This window comes from Cervus canadensis, chromosome 19 (assembly GCF_019320065.1).
Source record: "Cervus canadensis isolate Bull #8, Minnesota chromosome 19, ASM1932006v1, whole genome shotgun sequence".
Lineage (NCBI taxonomy): Eukaryota > Metazoa > Chordata > Mammalia > Artiodactyla > Cervidae > Cervus > Cervus canadensis.
In genome coordinates this window covers 28,587,782-28,608,654 of record NC_057404.1, presented here as the reverse complement: position 1 = coordinate 28,608,654, position 20,873 = coordinate 28,587,782, and the positions used below count along the sequence as shown (strand labels likewise).

Sequence of the window (20,873 nt, the reverse complement as noted above, 5' to 3'; positions counted from 1 at the left end):
ATCCTTATCTCAAACAGCCAATGGCAGAATTCTTAGAAAATGTTTTTCATAGATGGTTGGAGGGCTTTAATAGTTTTCACCTTCAAGTACAAAAGTTATCACAAAGATCACTAAAATAAAGGAGCAAAATGTGGTGTGAATTCGTGGATATCTTCATTGGAAAAAGAAAGCTGTCTACCCCAGTCAGTATCCCAAGCCCTTGCCCATTTTTCTACTGCAGTTACGTGCTCTGAAACTGCAGGTGGGTCTCTTCAAAGGCTTTCACTCTGTTTATTACAATAAGACATTTATTTTTATTGCAGTAAATCTGCGCCCCACAGGGCTTGCCTGAACCTCATGGAAAGTGAAAGTGAAGTTCACTCAGTCATGTCTGACTCTTTGCAACCCATGGACAATACAGTCCATGGAATTCTCCAGGCCCAGAATACTGGAGTAGGTAGCCTTTCCCTTCTCCAGGGCATCTTCCCAACCCAGGGATCAAACCCAGGTCTCCCACACTGTGGGGAGATTCTTTACCAGCTAAGCCACAAGGGAAGTCCAGAACCTCATGGAGTCACTAGCAATACTTGAGTAGATAAGGCAGGACTGTGTGGCCTCCTTGACCCATTCTTGCTAAGCTCAGAGCTGATCTTGGCCCGTTATATGTTAACATGCCAAAGACTAAAAGGGAGGACACAACCAGAAGAAAAGCGTAGAGAAGTGGCCTCCCTATAGATTTCTTCTTCCTGTTCCCTCTGAAGCAGGGTTCCTCAAAGTCAGCTGTACTGAAGGTTTGGAGCGGGTGACTTTTTCATGGCAGGCTCTCCTGTGCGCTGTAGAATGTTTACTCACGTCTCTGGCCTCAACTCACGAGTTTGCAATGTCACACACCCTCGTCCCTGTCACGTAGTGGCTGGTATCTGAATCCTAGTATGACATTCAGTTCAGTTCAGTCGCTCAGTCGTGTCCAACTCTTTGCGACCCCATGAACTGCAGCACACCAGGCCTCCCTGTCCATCACCAGCTCCCAGGGTCCACCCAAACCCATGTCCATCAAGTCAGTGATGCCATCCAACCATCTCATCCTCTGTCGTCCCCTTCTCCTCCTGCCATCAGCCTTTCCCAGCATCAGGGTCCTTTTAAATGAGTCAGCTCTTCGCATCAGGTGGCCAAAGTATTGGAGTTTCAGCTTCAACATCAGTCTTTCCAATGAACACCCAGGACTGGTCTCCTTTAGGATGGACTGGTTGGATCTACTTGCAGTCCAAGGGACTCTCAAGAGTCTTCTCCAACACCACAGTTCAAAAGCATCAATTCTTCGGCACTCAGTTTTCTTTATGGTCCAACTCTCACATCCATACATGACCACTGGAAAAACCGTAGTCTTGACTAGACAGACCTTTGCTGGCAAAGTAATGTCTCTGCTTTTTAATATGCTATCCAGATTGGTCATAACTTTCCTTCCAAGGAGTAAGCGTCTTTTAATTTCATGGCTGCAATCACCATCTGCAGTGATTTTGGAGCCCAGAAAAATAAAGTCAGCCACTGTTTCCCATCTAATTGCCATGAAGTGATTGGGTCCGATGCCATGATCTTAGTTTTCCAAATGCTGAGCTTTAGGAACATATTTCACTCTCCTCTTTTCACTTTCATCACGAGGCTCTTTAGTTCTTCTTCACTTTCTGCCATAAAGAGTGGTGTCATCTGGCCATATCTGAGGTTATTGATATTTCTCCCAGCCAATCTGATGTCTACTTCTGCTTCCTCCAGCCCCAGCGTTTCTATGAATGTACTCTGTATATAAGTTAAATAAGCAGGGTGATGATATACAGCCTTGATGTACTCCTTTCCCGATTTGGAACCAGTCTTGTTGTTCCATGTCCAGTTCTAACTGTTGCTTCCTGACCTGCATACAGATTTCTCAAGAGGCAGGTCAGGTGGTCTGGTATTCCCATCTCTTTCAGAATTTTCCACAGTTTATTGTGATCCACACAGTCAAAGACTTTGGCATAGTCAATAAAGCAGAAATAGATGTTTTCTGGAACTCTCTTGCTTTTTTGATGATTCCAGCGGATTCTTTGGGCAACTTGATCTCTGTTTCTTGCCTTTTCTAAAAACCAGCCGTGAACATCTGGAAGTTCTCGGGTTCATGTTATTGCCTGAAGGCCTAGTTTGGGAGAATTTTGGCATTACTTTACTAGCGCTGTGAGATTTGAGTGCAATTTGATGCGGTTAGTTTGGCCATTCTTGGCATGCCTTTCTTTTGGATTGGAATTGAAATAACTGACCTTTTCCAGTCCTGTGGCCACTGCTGAGTTTTCCCAAATATTGCTGGCATATTGAGTGCCAGCACTTTCACAGCATCATCTTTCAGGATTTGAAATAGCTCAACTAGGATTCCATCACCTACACTAGCTTTGTTTGTAGTTATGCTTCCTAAGGCCCGCTGACTTCGCGTCGTTCCCAGGATGTCTGGGCTCTAGGTGAGTGATCACACCATCATGATTATCTGGGTCGTGAAGATCTTTTTTGTACAGTTCTTCTGTGTATTCTTGCCATCTCTTTGTATTATCTTCTGCTTCTGTTAGGTCCCTACCATTTCTGTCCTTTATTGAGCCCATCTTTGCATGAAATGTTCCCTTGGTATCTCTAATTTTCTTGAAGAGATCTCTAGTCTTTCCCATTCTATTGTTTTCCTCTCTTTCTTTGCATTGATCACTGAGGAAGGCTTTCTTAACTCTCCTTGGTATTCTTTGGAACTCTGCATTAAAATGGGAATATCTTTCCCTTTCTCCTTTGCGTTTTGCTTCCCTTCTTTTCACAGCTATTTGTAAAACCTCCTCAGGCAGGCATTTTGCTTTTTTGCATTTCTTTTCCTTGGAGAGGATCTTGATTCCTGTCTCCTGTACAATGTCACGAACCTTTGTCCATAGTTCATCAGGCACTGTGTCTATCAGATCTAGTCCCTTAAATCTATTTCTCACTTCCACTAGTCATAATGGATTTGATTTAGGTCATACCTGAATGGTCTAGTGGTTTTCCCTACTTTCTTCAGTTTCAGTCTGAATTTGGCAATAACGAGTTCATGATCTGAGCCGCAGTCACCTCCTGGTCTTGTTTTTGCTGACTGTATAGAGCTTCTCCATCTTTGGCTACAAAGAATATAATCAATCTGATTTCAGTGTCAACCATCTGGTGATGTCCATGTGTAGAATCTTCTCTTGTGTTGTTGGAAGAGGGTTTTTGCTATGACCAGTGCATTCTCTTGGCAGAACTCTATTAGCCTTTGCCCTGCTTCATTCTGTACTCCAAGGCCAAATTTGCCTGTTACTCCAGGTGTTTCTTGACTTCCTACTTTTGCATTCCAGTCCCCTATAATGAAAAGGACATCTTTTTTGGGTGTTAGTTCTAGAAGGCCTTGTTGGTTTTCATAGAACTGTTCAACTTCAGCTTCTTCATCGTTACTGGTTCGGGCATAGACTTGGATTACCATGATATTGAATGGTTTGCCTTGGAAACGAACAATCATTCTGTCATTTTTGAGATTGCATCCAAGTACTGCATTTCAGACTCTTTTGTTGACTATGATGGCTACTCCATTTCTTCTAAGGGATTCCTACCCACAGTAGTAGATATAATGGTCATCTGAGTTAAATTCACCCATTCCAGTCCGTCTTAGTTCACTGATTCCTAGAATGTCGATGTTCACTCTTGTCATCTCCTGTTTGACCACTTCCAATTTGCCTTGATTCATGGACCTAACATTCCATGTTCCTGTACAATATTGCTCTTTATAGCATCGAACCCTGCTTCCATCACCAGTCCCATTCACAACTGGGTTTTGTTTTTGCTCTGGCTCCATCCCTTCATTCTTTCTGGAGTTATTTCTCCACTGATCTCCAGTAGCATATTGGGCACCTACCGACCTGGGGAGTTCATCTTTCAGTGTCCTATCTTTTTGCCTTTTCATACTTTTCATTATGGAGTCTATTTTAATATGAACTGCCAAGATGGAATGAGCTGCATGTTACCTTTTTGTACCTTAGAATATTTTTTTTGCATAAATTGTTGAATCAAATTTAGAACCCAAATTTTCACTGAACCTACATTCATTTCAATATTGAGAGAAAATGCACTAGTTTTTCAGTGTTTTTTAATTGATATTTTATGTTTATTCTTATGAAAAGTCATATGAAAAAGGAGCCCCTGTATGAAAAATATAATCACATGTATTTATATTTTTCATATTATTTTGCTGTTTACCTGAGTATTTCTCTTGGAAGTACTACTGTTGGCTAATACAGCTATGAGCTATAGTTAGTTCATACTTTTTTAGAATTTTTCCTTTGATTTTCATTAACTTATGAATATTCTGCAGAGAAATGCAACTGAAGAGTTGATTGATAATCATCAGATTTGGGCAGATTTTACATAACAACTCTACTAGTAAAGCCTAACTTTTATTTAGTGTTTATTTTGTGTTAAATGTAACTCTTTGCTACATTATTTTCATGTAATCCTCAGTGGTATGAATGTATTAAATATTCATGTTCATAATTGTCCCCGTGTTATTTTTTTGAACATTAAGCCTAGTATTTAATTTTTCAGTGGAGTATAATTGTTTTGCAATGTTGTGCTAATTTCTGTTGTACAGCAACATGAATCAGCTATATGTACACATATACTCCCTCCCTCCCTCCCTCCCACCCATCCCACCCCTCTAGGTCATCACATCTCTGAGCTGAATTCCCTGTGCTATATAGCAGGTTGCCACTAGGTATCTATTTTGCACATGGTAGTGTACTCTTGCCTGGAAAATCCCATGGACGGAGGAGCCTGATGGGCTGCTGTCCATGGGGTCTCTAAGAGTCGGAAACAACTAAGCGACTTCACTGTCACTTTTCACTTTCATGCACTGGAGAAGGAAATCTCAACCCACTCCAGTGTGCTTGCCTGGAGAGTCCCAGGGACGGGGGAGCTTGGTAGGCTGCCGTCTATGGGGTCGCACAGAGTCGGACACGACTGAAGTGGCTTAGCAGCAGCAGCAGCGGTGTATATATATGTCAGTGCTACTCTCTTGTTATTCTTTTTAATTGTCCATTATCCTATCCTCTTGTTCACTCAGTGTTTGGGGAATATCTTCTAGTTGAATGTTTGTCTGACAATAAGTGTTTATTAATAGGTTCAAAACTTTGCTAGACTTTTTGGTAAAAATGTTGTTTAGTCACTAACTCATGTCCAACTCTTTTGTGACCCCGTGGACTGCCTGCCAGGCTCCTTTCTCCATGGGATTTCCCAAGCATGAATACTAGAGTGGGTTGCCATTTCCTTCTCCAGGGCATCTTCCCAATCCAGGGATCAAACCTGTGTCTCCTGCATTGGCAGGAGGATTCTTTACCATTGAGCCATCAAGGAAGCCCAATAAAAATGTTACAAATAATATAGAGAAGAAGGGGAAATCTGGTTGAGACCATGTGACCTAGAAACTCGAGATAACTAAGATTACGCTATTATATGACATGTAATGAAGTGTAGATTGTGTGGTGGTGAGGTATAGGAATTCAGAATTAGGAAAGGTTATTTAGACCCGACAGTAGTTAGTGAAGCTCTGTGGCCAGTGGATTCTTATCTCAACTCCAAAGGAAGTTAAGATTTGGTTTGGTTGGTGATTGGTCAGTGATCAGCAGATGGCATTCTAGGTGAAAGGACAAGCAAGAGACAGTCCTCAAGGTGAGAAAAAGCTTTCAGAGTAACAAATACAATTGATCCAAGTTTTTGAAAATTTCCTGTGATTCTGACATGATTTTTACACATTTTTAGGAAAAGAATATTGATTGTATTCTCATTGTTTTCTGACCTAAAATAAGAGAATGTGAGAGTATTTCTGAGGTTGGAGAGACCTCAGGTATAAAAGTCTGTACTCTGAGTATTCATTTGGCATTTGTGTTGTCCATGATTCCAGAGATAGAAGAAAAGTAAAAAGGTGGTGTTTTTCATATTTATTTCCTTAATTCAAAATTTATTACACCATGCTTTGCCCTACAAAAGATTACAATGGAAACTTGCAAACTGGTATGTATTTTGCTTGTTGGTAGTGAATATTTCTGGATAACTTTCCCACACTGGAATTCTTTATTTCACTGGTTCTCAAACTTATTTTCTTCTGCTTCTTTCTAGCTATTTATTCTCTTCTTCTAGGTTTCCGTCTTATATAGTCTCATAATCTCTCATTACATAGAATAGGTATTCTAAGGAGGTGTTAGGCCTGGGGAAAATTGGGTTTGAGAGTCCAGGAGTGGTGTGTGGATCATATATGGTTTGAAAGTTCCCCTCAGAAATATTGGTATCACCCCTTCACTGTACCCTTTGCTATAAAAGAATTTTTATACACATTTTTATTTCTATATCTCGATTGATATTTTTCTGGAGTATGATTAATATATTAGATTATTAATGAATTCAAATAAACTATCTTCAGTATCTTAACTGGAAACTTTTTAAAAATTCCTCTCTCTTTTTATAATTTTGTGTTTTAGATCCGCAAATCCAGTAGTGAGGGATCTATTTGGACCCACAGGGCACCACGCCCAGAGCTGTCTGAGGGCATTCCTCAGGTCAGCCTGCAGCTAAATCGGAGAAAATCCTGCTGGGATGACATGAGTTCAGCAGAGGATGCTAATGCTGCCAAGTTGCTGTCCAGGTTAGCATGTTTCTTTTGTGTATGTGTCATGTATGCCATCATCTGTGCTAATGTACACACCTCATATGTAGGTGTGTTTACACATATCCACCACCAGGGTCATCATGATACAGATCAGTGAGTGAGTGAGTGAGTGAAGTCGCTCAGTCGTGTCCGATCAGTAAAACTGTTTAAAATTTACCGTAACTTTTGAAAATGTTCTGACTAGTAGTTCTTATCACAGAAGCATTCCTGGTTTGTTATATTTTATTTTTTGGATTAAAACAAATTATTTAGTCAGTCAGCCTATGCTAGCCTCACATTAAATGTTGGAAGAGTTATTTTTTTGGATGCCTTTTCATAGTATGTTCAGTGGCCAATGTTATCTGCAGTTAAAGGGGATTTCACAGTTGTTACTAGAACCAACTCTCACTAACACATTTTGAATATTGCCTTTTAAGCATTAGGTTGCTTGTTAAACCTAAAAGCAAACTTTATTGATATGCTTGAGGAAAAAGGCATATGATTTTCTTAAAATAGGTAAAATGGGGTCTGAATCTTATTTATTTCTAACATATAGAATTTTTCCTTTTAAAAGTTTTTCATCTTTTTTTGTAACTTAAAACCTATTTCTATAATTTAAAAAAATCATTACAATAAATTTCACTAAAAACAAAATGTAAATCCTTTCTATGTCTTTGAAGTAACAGAATAGATAGTGTGCCAATTTTTATTTCAAAAATGAACTTATGAAGCTGTTTTCATTTGCAGTTGCTTTCTAGAACAAGTTATTGTTTAGTTCATAAATTTGAACCAGGGAAAAATGTGTGTGTGTGTTCTGTACACATACACACAGGTTCTCTTGGAGAAGGAAATGGCAGCCCACTCCAGTATTCTTGCCTGGAAAATCCCATGGACAGAGGATCCTGGTAGGCTACAGTCCATGGGGTCGCTAAGAGTCAGACACGACTGAAGCGATTTAGCAGCAACAGGTTTCTCTAAATTTTTTCTTAGGAGAGTTTCCATTTTTCTCCTTAACAGTTTATTGGTTGCCTCGGTATTAACCACAGAGTGGGGTAGTGTGTATTAAGTATATTGTATGCCCTTATTCTCTAAATACAGCATTCATTTTGGTTTACCAACTTTTTTCCAAGGAATTGTCAAGAAACATTTCATCAATCATAGTATTGATTTATTTTTTAGTTGCTCCTACTAAAGAAAAAAAATGGGGGCAATTCAGCAAAATCTATTTTTGTTAGCCCTATCTGATAAGCTTGATTGACTTTACAAAGCAGTGAATAAAGTCATTCTGTTTGCACTTATTAAAATCATTGCAACATACATAACAGTTTGATCTTCAACAAAATTACAGTATCAGTTAACAACAAAGATAACACTAGGAAAGAACCTTTGGTACTGAAATGTCCAGAATGAGGAAGTGTCTGTCCTGTGATTTTTCAACAATAAGTTTGATTTCTAGAGCTTTGAGAGTTGGTTTTTGGCTAACAGCGTGTTCTTGATAACTTGAAATTTTTAGAGTTTAGACCTTGTTCAGTAATTTTTCCCAGGTTGGCTGACTTTGATAATTTTTCTTCTTAGTTTCAAATCTTAAACATAGCCCCATTGCTTCTTGAGATGTAACAGAAGTGTGAATTTTAATCAGCAAGTGTTCATTATTTTTCTACTCTTCAGATAGTGGCAGTAAAAATAAAAGCATAAGGGAGTAATACACTTTAAAATGTGATGTTTTGAGAGTTCAGAGAGTTCACTATCATTGCTTATTGACTGACTTCTATCTCAAAAAATTATTTATTTATATGAATAACATTTTTCTGTATTTCTGTAATTGTCTAAAATTGGCTTTGAGGATGTTCAGTTCAGTTCAGTTGTTCAGTCATGTCTGACTCTTTGCAACCCTGTGGACTGCAGCACGCCAGGCCTCCCTGTCCATCACCAATTCCCAGAGTTTACTCAAACTCATGTCCATTGAGTCGGTGATGCCATCCAACCATCTCATCCTCTGTCAACCCCTTCTCCATCTGCCTTCAATCTTTCCCAGCATCAGGGTCTTTTCAAATGAGTCAGTTCTTTGCATCAGGTGGCTAAAGTATTGGAGCTTCAGCATCAGTCCTTCCAATGAATATTCAGGACTGATTTCCTTCAGGATGGACTGGTTGGATCTCCTTGCAGTCCAAGGGACTTTCAAGAGTCTTCTCCAACACCACAGTTCAAATCATATAGAAAACAATCATTTTTCTAGTCTTCATAGAATCTTTCTCTCATAATTAGAATGGCTTGAGAAAAACTTAGGAATACACTTTCTCTTGATTTTGTTAGAGCTCAGTGGAGCTGTTTTATACTGAATTCCCAGGCAAAGACAGGTGCTTAGTGATAGGTTCACCTCATTCAGGAAAGACATTTAGCTAGTCCATTTATATCATCTAAAACTGACAGCAGCAATTCCTAAAATATTGTCAAGAATTCTTTCTCTTTTTTGTAATGCAGATGCATGCATTACCAAAATTCACAGTAGTCTGGAAAGCATAACCTCTATTCTGACATGCCAACTTTGAAAGAATAAATGTCGTCATTCTCCACGTTGTAAGTACAGTGCCTAAGTTTGGCAGGTCGGAGGCACACACAGAAATGGGGATGTTGTTGGACAGGTGCATCCCTTAAGCAAGGCTGGAACATTCCAGTTCTTCTCCCTACATGGTAGTAATCTTATTTTTCTCCTTTTAAAAATATCAAGGACAGTATTTGTTTTGTCATTTACACAAGAACTAAACTGTAAGTATTAACTTGTATGTTAGTAAACAGGCTGTTTAAAAATTCTCCTGGAAGAGAAAGTCACACATCCAGCCTAAAAAGAGAAAGGAAAAATACATAGTATATGTAAAGTTTAAGATGTTAAAATGATTTAACGTTTCAGGGATAGCTATATTATTATCTATTTCAACATGTGACATAGATAAATGATCATTTTTCATGTTTCTCACACTGTACTTACTATATTATTTTCAGAATTTAATTTTAGAACTTAAGAGGATTAATATTTTTAGTCTTTTAGATTTTTAACAATATTTATTGTAATGCTTTATTTGAAAGGTTATGCATTTCCTTGAACGTGTGATTTTTCTTAAAGACCAAAAAAAATTTCTAGTTTTGTTCTGTAAAGTAAAAGTGTAGAGTCAAGAAACTATATGTATATTGCATGATTCCCTTTAAATGAGATGGCCAGAAAAGGCAAATTCATAGAAACAGATTTATGATTGTCTAGGGGTTGGGAGCCAGGAGGGGACTGTGACTGTATGGGAGAGTAGCTATACATGCCTAGAGGGGTGTTATTTAAGTCAGTGAAAATGTTCTGAAACTCTTCCATGGTGATAACTACACCACTTGGTAAAATTAATAAAAATCATTGAACTGTGTACTTGAAAAGGTAGATTTTATGATATGTAAAATACATTTCAGTAACATTGTTTTGAATAATACAAATGACCCACCTCCCAGAATATTGGAAATAAAAGCAAAACTAAACAAATGGGACCTAATGAAACTTAAAAGCTTTTGCACTACAAAGGAAACTATAAGTAAGGTGAAAAGACAGCCCTCAGATTGGGAGAAAATAATAGCAAATGAAGAAACAGACAAAGGATTAATCTCAAAAATATACAAGCAACTCCTGAAGCTCAATTCCAGAAAAATAAATGACCCAATCAAAAAATGGGCCAAAGAACTAAACAGACATTTCTCCAAAGAAGACATACAGATAGCTAACAAACACATGAAAAGATGCTCAACATCACTCATTATCAGAGAAATGCAAATCAAAACCACAATGAGGTACCATTACACGCCAGTCAGGATGGCTGCTATCCAAAAGTCTACAAGCAATAAATGCTGGAGAGGCTGTGGAGAAAAGGGAACCCTCTTACACTGTTGGTGGGAATGCAAACTAGTACAGCCGCTATGGAGAACAGTGTGGAGATTTCTTAAAAAAACTGGAAATAGAACTGCCATATGACCCAGCAATCCCACTTCTGGGCATACACACTGAGGAAACCAGATCTGAAAGAGACACGTGCACCCCAATGTTCATCGCAGCACTGTTTAGAATAGCCAGGACATGGAAGCAACCTAGATGCCCATCAGCAGATGAATGGATAAGGAAGCTGTGGTACATATACACCATGGAATATTACTCAGCGTTAAAAAGAATTCATTTGAACCAGTCCTAATGAGATGGATGAAACTGGAGCCCATTATACAGAGTGAAGTAAGCCAGAAAGATAAAGAACATTACAGCATACTAACACATATATATGGAATTTAGAAAGATGGTAATGATAACCCTATATGCAAAACAGAAAAAGAGACACAGAAATACAGAACAGACTTTTGAACTCTGTGGGAGAATGTGAGGGTGGGATATTTCAAAAGAACAGCATGTATACTATCTATGGTGAAACAGATCACCAGCCCAGGTGGGATGCATGTGACAAGTGCTCGGGCCTGGTGCACTGGGAAGACCCAGAGGAATCGGGTGGAGAGGGAGGTGGGAGGGGGGATCGGGATGGGGAATACGTGTAAATCTATGGCTGATTCATATCAATGTATGACAAAACCCACTGAAATGTTGTGAAGTAATTAGCCTCCAACTAATAAAATAAATAAATAAATAAATAAATAAATAAAAAGAAAAATACAAATACAAAAAAAAATTGGATTGAGGAGATGTGGATGTGTTTTAACAAGAAATGAAACACATGAAAAGATGCTCAATGTTGCTCATTTTTAGAGAAATGCAAATGAAAACTACAATGAGGTATCACTGCACACTGGTCAGAATGGCCATCATCAAAAAGTCTACAAACCATAAATGCTGAAGAGGCTGTGGAGAAAAGGGAACCCTCTAACACTGTTGGTCAGAATGCAAATTGATAGAGCCACTATGGAGAACAGTATGGAGATGGCTTAAAAAAACTAGAATAAAACTGCCATATGATTCAGCAATCCCACTCCTGGGCATATACCCGAGGAAACCATAATTGAAATGACCTGGCTTTACTTCTGCTTCACTGAAATCCCAGAGGCAATTCTGTCAGCCCAGGAACCCAACAGAAGAGTGTGTTTACCTGCCAAAACCAATCTACAAAGACCAGAAGACGTGTTTGCTCCTTCAAATGCACACATACCAATACATGGCTACACAGATCACAGAGAATCAGGCAGACATGATATCACAACAGGAAACTAGCAAAGCCCCAGTAACCAAACCAAATAAATGGAAATAGACCAGTTTTCTAAAAAGAATTTTTTAAATCATGTTTTAAAAGCTTATTGAGGTGCAAGAGAACATTGATAGACAACTAAATAAAATTAAAAAAAAAAAACAGTGCTTAATAGATCAAGGAGTATAATAGAGAAATAGAAACCATGAAAGGAGTCAAACAGAAATCTTGGAGCTGAAGACTACAATGACAGAACCAAAAATTTGATAGAGAGGTTCAATAGTGCAGATTCAATTGTGAAGAATAAAGAATCAGCCAACTTGAAAATAGGTTATTTAGCTTTAGTTGTAGGAACAAAAATAAGCATGCAAAAGAGTGGCAAAATCATGCAAGACCTAGAGAACAGCATTAAACAAATGAATATACATGACTTAGAAGTCCAAACAGGAGAAAGAGGAAGAAAGAAGAAAACTTATTTTAAAAATAATGGCTGAAAATTTTCTGAATCTTAAAGAGCATATGGATATCCAGATGAAAATAAAAGGACCCCGAACAAGGTTACTTTGGAACATGTTATACAAATTGTCAGAAGTTAAAGGCTGAAAGAGACTCTTGAAAGGAGTATGACCACATACAAAGCAACCCCATAAGGCTATAAGTGGATTTCTTGGCATGATCCTTGCAGGCCAGGAGGGAATAGGGTGATATATTTTTCTTGTGAAAGAAAAATTTGCCAACCAGGAATACTCTGTCAGACAAAACTGTCCTAAAGAAAAAGGGTTAAAATATTCAGTTATAAGATAAGTAAGTTCTGGGCATCTAATGCTCTGCATGATGATGGTAGTTAACAGTACTGTGTTGTATACTTGAAATTTGCTAAGTCAATCTTAATTGGCCTCACCAGAAAAACTAAATTGTAGCTGTGAGATGATGGATATGTCAATTTGCCTGTTTGTGGTAATCAGCTTACAATGTGTACATACATCAAATCATCACACTTATATACCTTAAAGATATATAATTTGTATTTGTCAATTATACCTCAGTAATGTTAGAAAAAATTACATAGCATGCATGTAATATTTTGTTCTACATTACAGTTTTGTCAGGTGACCCTGTAAAAATATTTCAGATCTGAAAAGTAACCTAGGATGAAGAAACCATGATTCTGAAAAGGTTGTTCATTTAACAGATATTTATTGAGTTAAGTGAATTACTGAAGACCACCTAGTTAATTGACAGGCTGAGATTAATATATGTCTTCTGATTGTTTTGCAGTTATTTCACTCCTATCTTCTACCTTGATTTACTTCACCTTTCATGTCTTTATACTTCTCTCTTCAACCTGATTGTGACTTTCTGAATTAAAGGGACTGAGTCTTGTTAGTTGGTTTTTGTTTTTTTTTTTTCACATTCATGATAGTACCTACTAGTCATACACTTAGCCGATCCTGCTATAGTCATTATTCTTATAATATTATTACAGGTGCTCAATTTGAATTTAAATTCTACAGTCTTTATCTTGACTGACTCAAACTTCTCTGAGATTGAGGTCTGATTCTAAAATGGTAGAATTTTATGTGTCAGTTCTGTTTCTTGTGGTCCTTGGAAAGTGTTCCTTGGGAAAGGTTCCCAAGGGAACCCTGTATTGCCCACTCTTGAAGATGCCACAGAATTCCAGACAGCTGTACTCTCTCATCATCCTAACTCTCTGCACTGTCTTCCCATGGGATGGGTCTCTGGCCCTGATGTTGCATTTCTGTCAGTGATATGCTGCTTATTTATGTAGAAGAAGTTCATTGTTTTATGAGGCTCATTACCTCTGTGTGCAGCTCTCCGCCCTTGTGGCAGAAATTGTGTCTTGTGATGTTTGCTAAATGATTCTTCATATTTTAGTCACATTACAATAATAGATCTCATAAGATTCAGACGTCTAATGATTAATAATGAATCAGTATTCAACAATATTAGCTGTACCCATTGTCCTTCAAGATATCTAATCTGTTAATTCTGGCAGTTAGCTATGGCTTTCTTCCCTTCTGAAGTCCAGCCAGCCCCAGAAAGCAGCCATAATTATCCTGTGTTTGTACTTCATAAAGGGCACTCCAGTTACTTCCTGAATGTCTATCTGTATTCCCTGGAATGTTTCACTCTCTGCTACTTGGAAAAAATGTTTCAAAATGTTTAACTGACTAGTAAGGCTCAAATAAAATTAGGATTCTTAGCTACAAGATTCATAACCGTATCATGTACAGTGTAATTTGAAAAATTACCAAATATAAACGTGCTGCTGACTCGGCAAGGTTTCCTGCGATAAGTCCCATTTGAGAAAAGGAAAGTCTAAAAACCACTTTGTGAAAAGCATAGTGGTAAGCCTAACCACACAGTTCACTTACAGAGTTACTGTTTTCTGAAGTATTCAGGCTCCCTGGCCTTCATAACAAAGATTTATAGAAAAGTAGGTTTGAAATGTCCCCAAGGTCCCAGGCTGTATTAGAAAAAAATATCTACCTCTATTTCTAAAGATAGTTTTCTAATCTATTCTTCACCACCACTAGCTCCCATGATAAATATTCCAGGGTCATCTTAGATAAACTCTCTCACATACATTGAATAACTATTAAACATATTTCTAGTATTTTTAATCTCCTTTTTTCCTATAATTTAAAATGAAAGTCTCTAATACTTCTCTAGTTATTTTGATGATTAAAAAAGCAATTTATTTATTCACCAAGTCTGCCACTCAATACAGTTGCTGTATTCAAATTTTTGCATTTCACTAGAATACAAATTTCAATTTGAATTTGTTTTTACTAAACTCTATTTGTAGTATGAGTGATTGGTGAGAGGGAAGGTAAGTAATGGTAAAGAAATTTATTATGTTTGCAGATCATTCTCAGTAGCATGTAAATCATCAGAGTATAACAGGACTGCTGTGGTCTTAGTTTAAATTATTTTAGTAATTCAAAGTCAACACTTTTTTTTAAGTTTTATTTATTTATTTACTTTACAATATTGTATTGGTTTTGCCATACATTGAGATGAATCCACCATGGGTGTACATGTGTTCCCCATCCTGAACCCCTCTCCCACCTCCCTCCCCATCCCATCCCTCTGGGTCATCCCAGTGCACCAGCCCCGAGCACCCTATATCATGCATCGAACCTGGACTGGTGATTCGTTTCATATATGATAATTTACATGTTTCAATGCCATTCTCCCATAACATCCCACCCTCACCTTCTCCCACAAAGTCCAAAAGACTGTTCTATACATGTGTCTCTTTTGCTGTCTCACATATAGGATTATCATTACCATCTTTCTAAATTCCATATATATGCATTAGTATACTGTATTGGTGTTTTTCTTTCTGCCTTACTTCTCTCTGTATAATAGGCTCCAGTTTCATCCACATCATTAAAACTGATTCAAATGTATTCCTTTTTAATGGCTGGGTAATATTCCATGGTGTATATGTACCACAGCTTTCTTATCCATTCGTCTGCTGATGGGCATCTAGGCTGCTCCCATGTCCTGGCTATTATAAACAGTGCTGCGATGAACATTGGGGTGCACGTGTCTCTTTCAGATCTGGTTTCCTCAGTGTGTATGCCCAGAAGTGGGATTGCTGGGTTGTGTGACAGTCAACAAACTCTTATTGGGCACATTCTTTGTACTGAACATTTTGCACTGGGTCCTGAGAAGTCAGAGAGAACTAGGGAACAGTCTCTAATCTTCAGGGGTCTCCTAGTCCATTAAGTGAGGGAAACTTATATATGGTTAACAATGGTATGAAATGCAGAAGGTTTAAAACTGACATAATAGATATGTTATAAAAGCAAAGAGGACTTCTCATTGAATAAATGTCAAGTCATTCAAGGCCTTTTAGAAATCCGGCTTATCCTATCTTCTTGACTTACTCTTTAACAGTTCTTTATTCTACTAAACCCAGGTTACATTGCAACCACATTATTCATATATCCCAGTGGTTCCACACATTTGTGTCTTTCTTAATGTGTTCTCTTTATCTGGAGCGTCCTTATTCCACTTTGTCAGTGGTCAATTTTCATCTCTTCTAGGAAGCTCCCATTAACCCTTGCCATTTCTTGTAAGTAGAATCACAGAATACATGTCCTTTTGGATCTACCTTCTTTCACTCATCATATGATTTAGTTCAGTTCAGTTTAGTCGCTCAGTTGTGTCTGACTCTTTGCAACCCCATGAATCGCAGCACGCCAGGCCTCCCTTTTCCATCACCAACTCCTGGAGTCTACCCAAATCCATGTCCATTGAGTCGGTGATGCCATCCAGCCATCTCATCCTCTGTCATCCCCTTCTCCTCCTGCCCCCAATCCTTCCCAGCATCAGGGTCTTTTCCATTGAGTCAACTCTTTGTATGAGGTGGCCAAAGTATTGGAGTTTCAGCTTCAGCATCAGTCCTTCCAATGAACATTCAGGACTGATCTCCTTTAGGATGGACTGGTTGGATCTCCTTGCAGTCCAAGGGATTCTTGAGAGTCTTCTCCAACACCACAGTTCAAAAACATCAATTCTTTGGCGCTCAGCTTTCTTCACCTTCCAAATCTCACATCCATACATGGCCACTGGAAAAATCATAGCCTTGACTAGACAGACCTTTGTTGGCAAAGTAATGTCTCTGCTTTTAAATATGCTATCCAGGTTGGTCATAACTTTCCTTCCAAGGAGTAAGCGTCTTTTAATTTCATGGCTTCAGTCACCATCTGCAGTGATTTTGGAGCCCAGAAAAATAAAGTCTGACACTGTTTCCACTGTTTCCCATCTATTTCCCATGAAGTGATGGGACCAGATGCCATGATCTTTGTTTTCTGAATGTTGAGCTTTAAGCCAGCTTTTTCACTCTCCTTCACTTTCATCAAGAGGCTTTTTAGTTCCTCTTCACTTTCTGCCATAAGGGTGGTGTCATCTGCATATCTGAGGTTATTGATATTTCTCTGGGCAATCTTGATTCCAGCTTGTGCTTCTTCCAGTCCAGCATTTCTCATGATGTACTCTGCATATAAGTTAAATAAGCAGGGTGACAATATACAGCCTTGACGTACTCCTTTTCCTTTTTGGAAGCAGTCTGTTTTTTCATGTCCAGATCTGACTGTTGCTTCCTGACCTGCATACAGGTTTCTCAAGGGACAGGTCAGGTGGTCTGGTATTCCCATCTCTTTCAGAATTTTCCACAGTTTATTGTGATCCACACAGTCAAAAGCTTTGGCATAGTCAATAAAGCAGAAATAGATGTTTTTCTGGAACTCTCTTGCTTTTTCGATGATCCAGCGGATCTTGGCAGTTTGATCTCTGGTTCCTCTGCCTTTTCTAAAACCAGCGTGAACATCTGGAAGTTCTCGGTTCATGTATTGCTAAAGCCTGGCTTGGAGAATTTTGAGCGTTACTTTGCTAGCGTGTGAGATGAGTGCAACTCATCTTTGCGCATTCTTTGGCATTGCCTTTCTTTGGGATTGGAATGAAAACTAACCTTTTCCAGTCCTGTGGCCATTGCTGAGTTTCCCAAATTTGCTGGCATATTGAGTGCAGCACTTTCACAGCATCATCTTTCAGGATTTGAAATAGCTCAACTGGAATTCCATCACCTACACTAGCTTTGTTCATAGTGATGCTTCGTAAGGCCCACCTGGCTTCACTTTCCAGGATGTCTGGCTCTAGGTGAGTGATCACACCATCGTGATTATCTGGGTCATGAAGATCTTTTTAGTACAGTTCTTCTGTGTATTCTTGCCACCTCTTCTTAATATCTTCTGCTTCTGTTAGGTCCATACAATTTCTGTCCTTTATTGAGCCCATTTTTGCATGAAATGTTCCCTTGGTATCTCTAATTTTCTTGAAGAGATCTCTAGTCTTTCCCATTCTGTTGTTTTCCTCTATTTCTTTGCATTGATTGCTGAGGAAGGCTTTTTTTTATCTTTCCTTGCTATTCTTTGGAACTCTACATTCAGATGGGAATATCTTTCCTTTTCTCCTTTGCTTTTTGCTTCTGTTCTTTTCACACATAAGAGAAAGCCAAGTAAGACGGTAGGTGTTGTGAGAAGGCATCAGAGGGCAAACACACTGAAACCATAATCACAGAAAACTAGCCAAGCTGATCACACGGAACACAGCCTTGTCTAACTCAATGAAACTAAATCATGCCATGTGGGGCTACCCAAGACGGACAGGTCATGGTGGAGAGGTCTGACAGAATGTGGTCCACTGGAGAAGAGAATGGCAAACCACTTCAGTATTCTTGCCTTGAGCACCCCATGAACAGTATGAGAAGGCGAAATGATAGTGTACTGAAAGAGGAACTCCCCAGGTCGGTAGGTGCCCAATATGCTACTGGAGATCAGTGGAGAAATAACTCCAGAAAGAATGAAGGGATGGAGCCAAAGCAAAAACAGTACCCAGTTTTGGATGTGACTGGTGATAGAAGCAAGGTCCAATGCTGTAAAGAGCAATATTGCATAGGAACATGGAATGTTAGGTCCATGAATCAAGGCAAATTGGAAATGGTCAAACAGGAGATGGCAAGAGTGAATGTTGACATTCTAGGAATCAGTGAACTAAGATGAACTGGAATGGGTGAATTTACCTCTGATGACTATTATATCTACTACTGTGGGTAGGAATCCCTTAGAAGAAATGGAGTAGCCATCATGGTCAGAAAAAGAGTCCGAAATGCAGTACTTGGATGCAATTTCAAAAATGACAGAATGATCTCTGTTCATTTCCAAGGCAAACCATTCAATATCATGGTAATCCAAGCCTATGCCCCAAGCAGTAACACTGAAGAAGCTGAACTTGAATGGTTCTATGAAGACCTACAAGACCTTTTAGAACTAACACTCAAAAAAGATGTCCTTTTCATTATAGGGGACTGGAATGCAAAAGTAGGAAGTCAAGAAACACCTGGAGTAACAGGCAAATTTGGTCTTGGAGTATAGAATGAAGCAGGGCAAAGGCTAATAGAGTTTTGCCAAGGGAACGCACTGGTCATAGTAAACACCCTCTTCCAACAACACAAGAGAAGATTCTACACATGGATATCACCAGATGGTTGACACCGAAATCAGATTGATTATATTCTTTGTAGCCAAAGATGGAGAAGCTCTATACAGTCAGCAAAAACAAGACTGGGAGCTGACTGTGGCTAAGATCATGAACTCTTTATTGCCAAATTCTGACTTAAATTTAAGAAAGTAGGGAGAATCACTCGACCATTCTGGTATGACCTAAATCAAATCCATTATGATTATACAGTGGAAATGAGAAATAGACTTAAGGGGCTAGATCTGATAGAGTACCTGATGAACTATGGACAGGGTTTGTGACATTGTACAGGAGACAGGGATTAAGACCATCCCCATGGAAAAGAAATGCAAAAAAGTAAAATGGTGTCTGAGGAGGCCTTACAAATAGCTGTGAAAAGAAGAGAAGCGAAAAGCAATGGAGAAAATATGCTTTAGAGGTTCATTCATACGAATGAAATATCAGTATGTCATTCCTTTAATGACTTGAATAATATCCCAATGTATTAATATGTGTATACCACATTTTTAATTCATCAGTTGATGGACATTTGGGTTGCTTTTACTTTGGGGCTATTACAAATAATGCTAGTATGAATATGTGTGTGCAAGTCTTTCTCTGGACGTATTTTCAGTTCTCTTGAGTATATGCCTAGGGATGGAATTTCTGGATCATATGGTAAGTCTGTTTGATTTCTTGAGGAACTTATAAGTTGTTTCTCAAAGTGACTGCTTCATTTTGCATTCCCATCAGCAACGTATGATGTTTCCAGTTTCTTCACATCCTTACCAACACCTGTAATTGTCTTTTTATTGTAATCATTCTGATGGGTGTGAAATGGTCTCTCATTGTGGTTTTGGTTTGTGTTTCCCTAATGACTAATGATGTTGAGCACCTTTTCATGTGTTTGTTAGCCATTTGTATATCTTCTTTGGAGAAATGTCCATTCAAATTCCTTGTCCATTTTTAAAAATTGGGTTATTTGTCATTTGGAAGAATTCTTTATATGCTCTGAATACTAATCTTTATCAGGTATATGATTTTCAAATATTTTCTCATTCTGTAGTTTGTGTTTTCACTTTTTTGATAGTATCATTTGAGGGACCAAAGTTTTTTTGTTTTTATTGTCCAGTTAATCTATTTTTTCTTTTGTTGTTTATGATTTTGATGTCCTGTCCAAGAAACCTTTGCCTAATCCAAAAGCAAAGATTTACATCTTCTAAGAGTTTTATAGTTTTGCTCTTATATTTAGGTATTTCATTCCTTTTCAGTTAATTTTTAGATACGGTGTGAAGCACAGGTCCGGTTTCATTATTTCACATGTGGATATTCGTTTGCCCCACCACCAGTTGTTGAAAAGGTTATTCCTTTCCCATTAAGTTGTCTTTTTGGTTTCTTTGTCAAACATCTAATTCTGATGTTAGAATAACAAAAACAAAGCTAAACATAGTAGCTCTTCTCTCACCACATTTGTTTTCTGAAAACATGAACTTCGCTTTAGTAGAGAAATAAGCGTGGCTTAGATTCATATATCCAAAGATTTTGTCCTATTTCACACAGCAATTAAGAAAGACTGTTACCTCCCACCTCCCCAATCTACCAGTGTATCCACAGCCATACCCTTACACTCTGCCTTCCCTTCTTTCTCAGTGGGTGAACTGAACTTGTACCTCTCTGGGGTCAACCTTTGTGCTGGTACTCTGAACCCCAATCTCTCTCACTCACTCAAGGACTAAGTTAGAATAATCAGTTCCTTTCTCTGTGACATCAATTTCGCCCTTCCAGAGTTTTCCCATCAGCATAGAAGCATTTTATAATAGCTCTCAGTATTTTTTAATCCTCCCTAGGAACAATATCCCTCTTCATTTTTAGAGCTCTGGTAAAGGATTATATGTACTTGCTGTCTCCATAACCTTTCCTCCCATTTC

The 20,873-nt window shown here is 38.4% G+C and overlaps 1 protein-coding gene across 7 annotated transcripts in view; it reads left to right on the top strand.

Annotated features, from left to right (window-relative positions):
• The window catches only part of FAM13A (family with sequence similarity 13 member A), a 316,062-nt gene that overhangs the window by 181,002 nt on the left and 114,187 nt on the right, over positions 1 to 20,873 (top strand). For all 7 annotated transcript variants that reach the window (XM_043438910.1, XM_043438899.1, XM_043438898.1 and 4 more), the window contains one exon: positions 6,516 to 6,679. In XM_043438910.1, the coding sequence (XP_043294845.1) occupies positions 6,516 to 6,679 (164 nt within the window). The remainder of the gene's footprint in view (positions 1 to 6,515; positions 6,680 to 20,873) is intronic.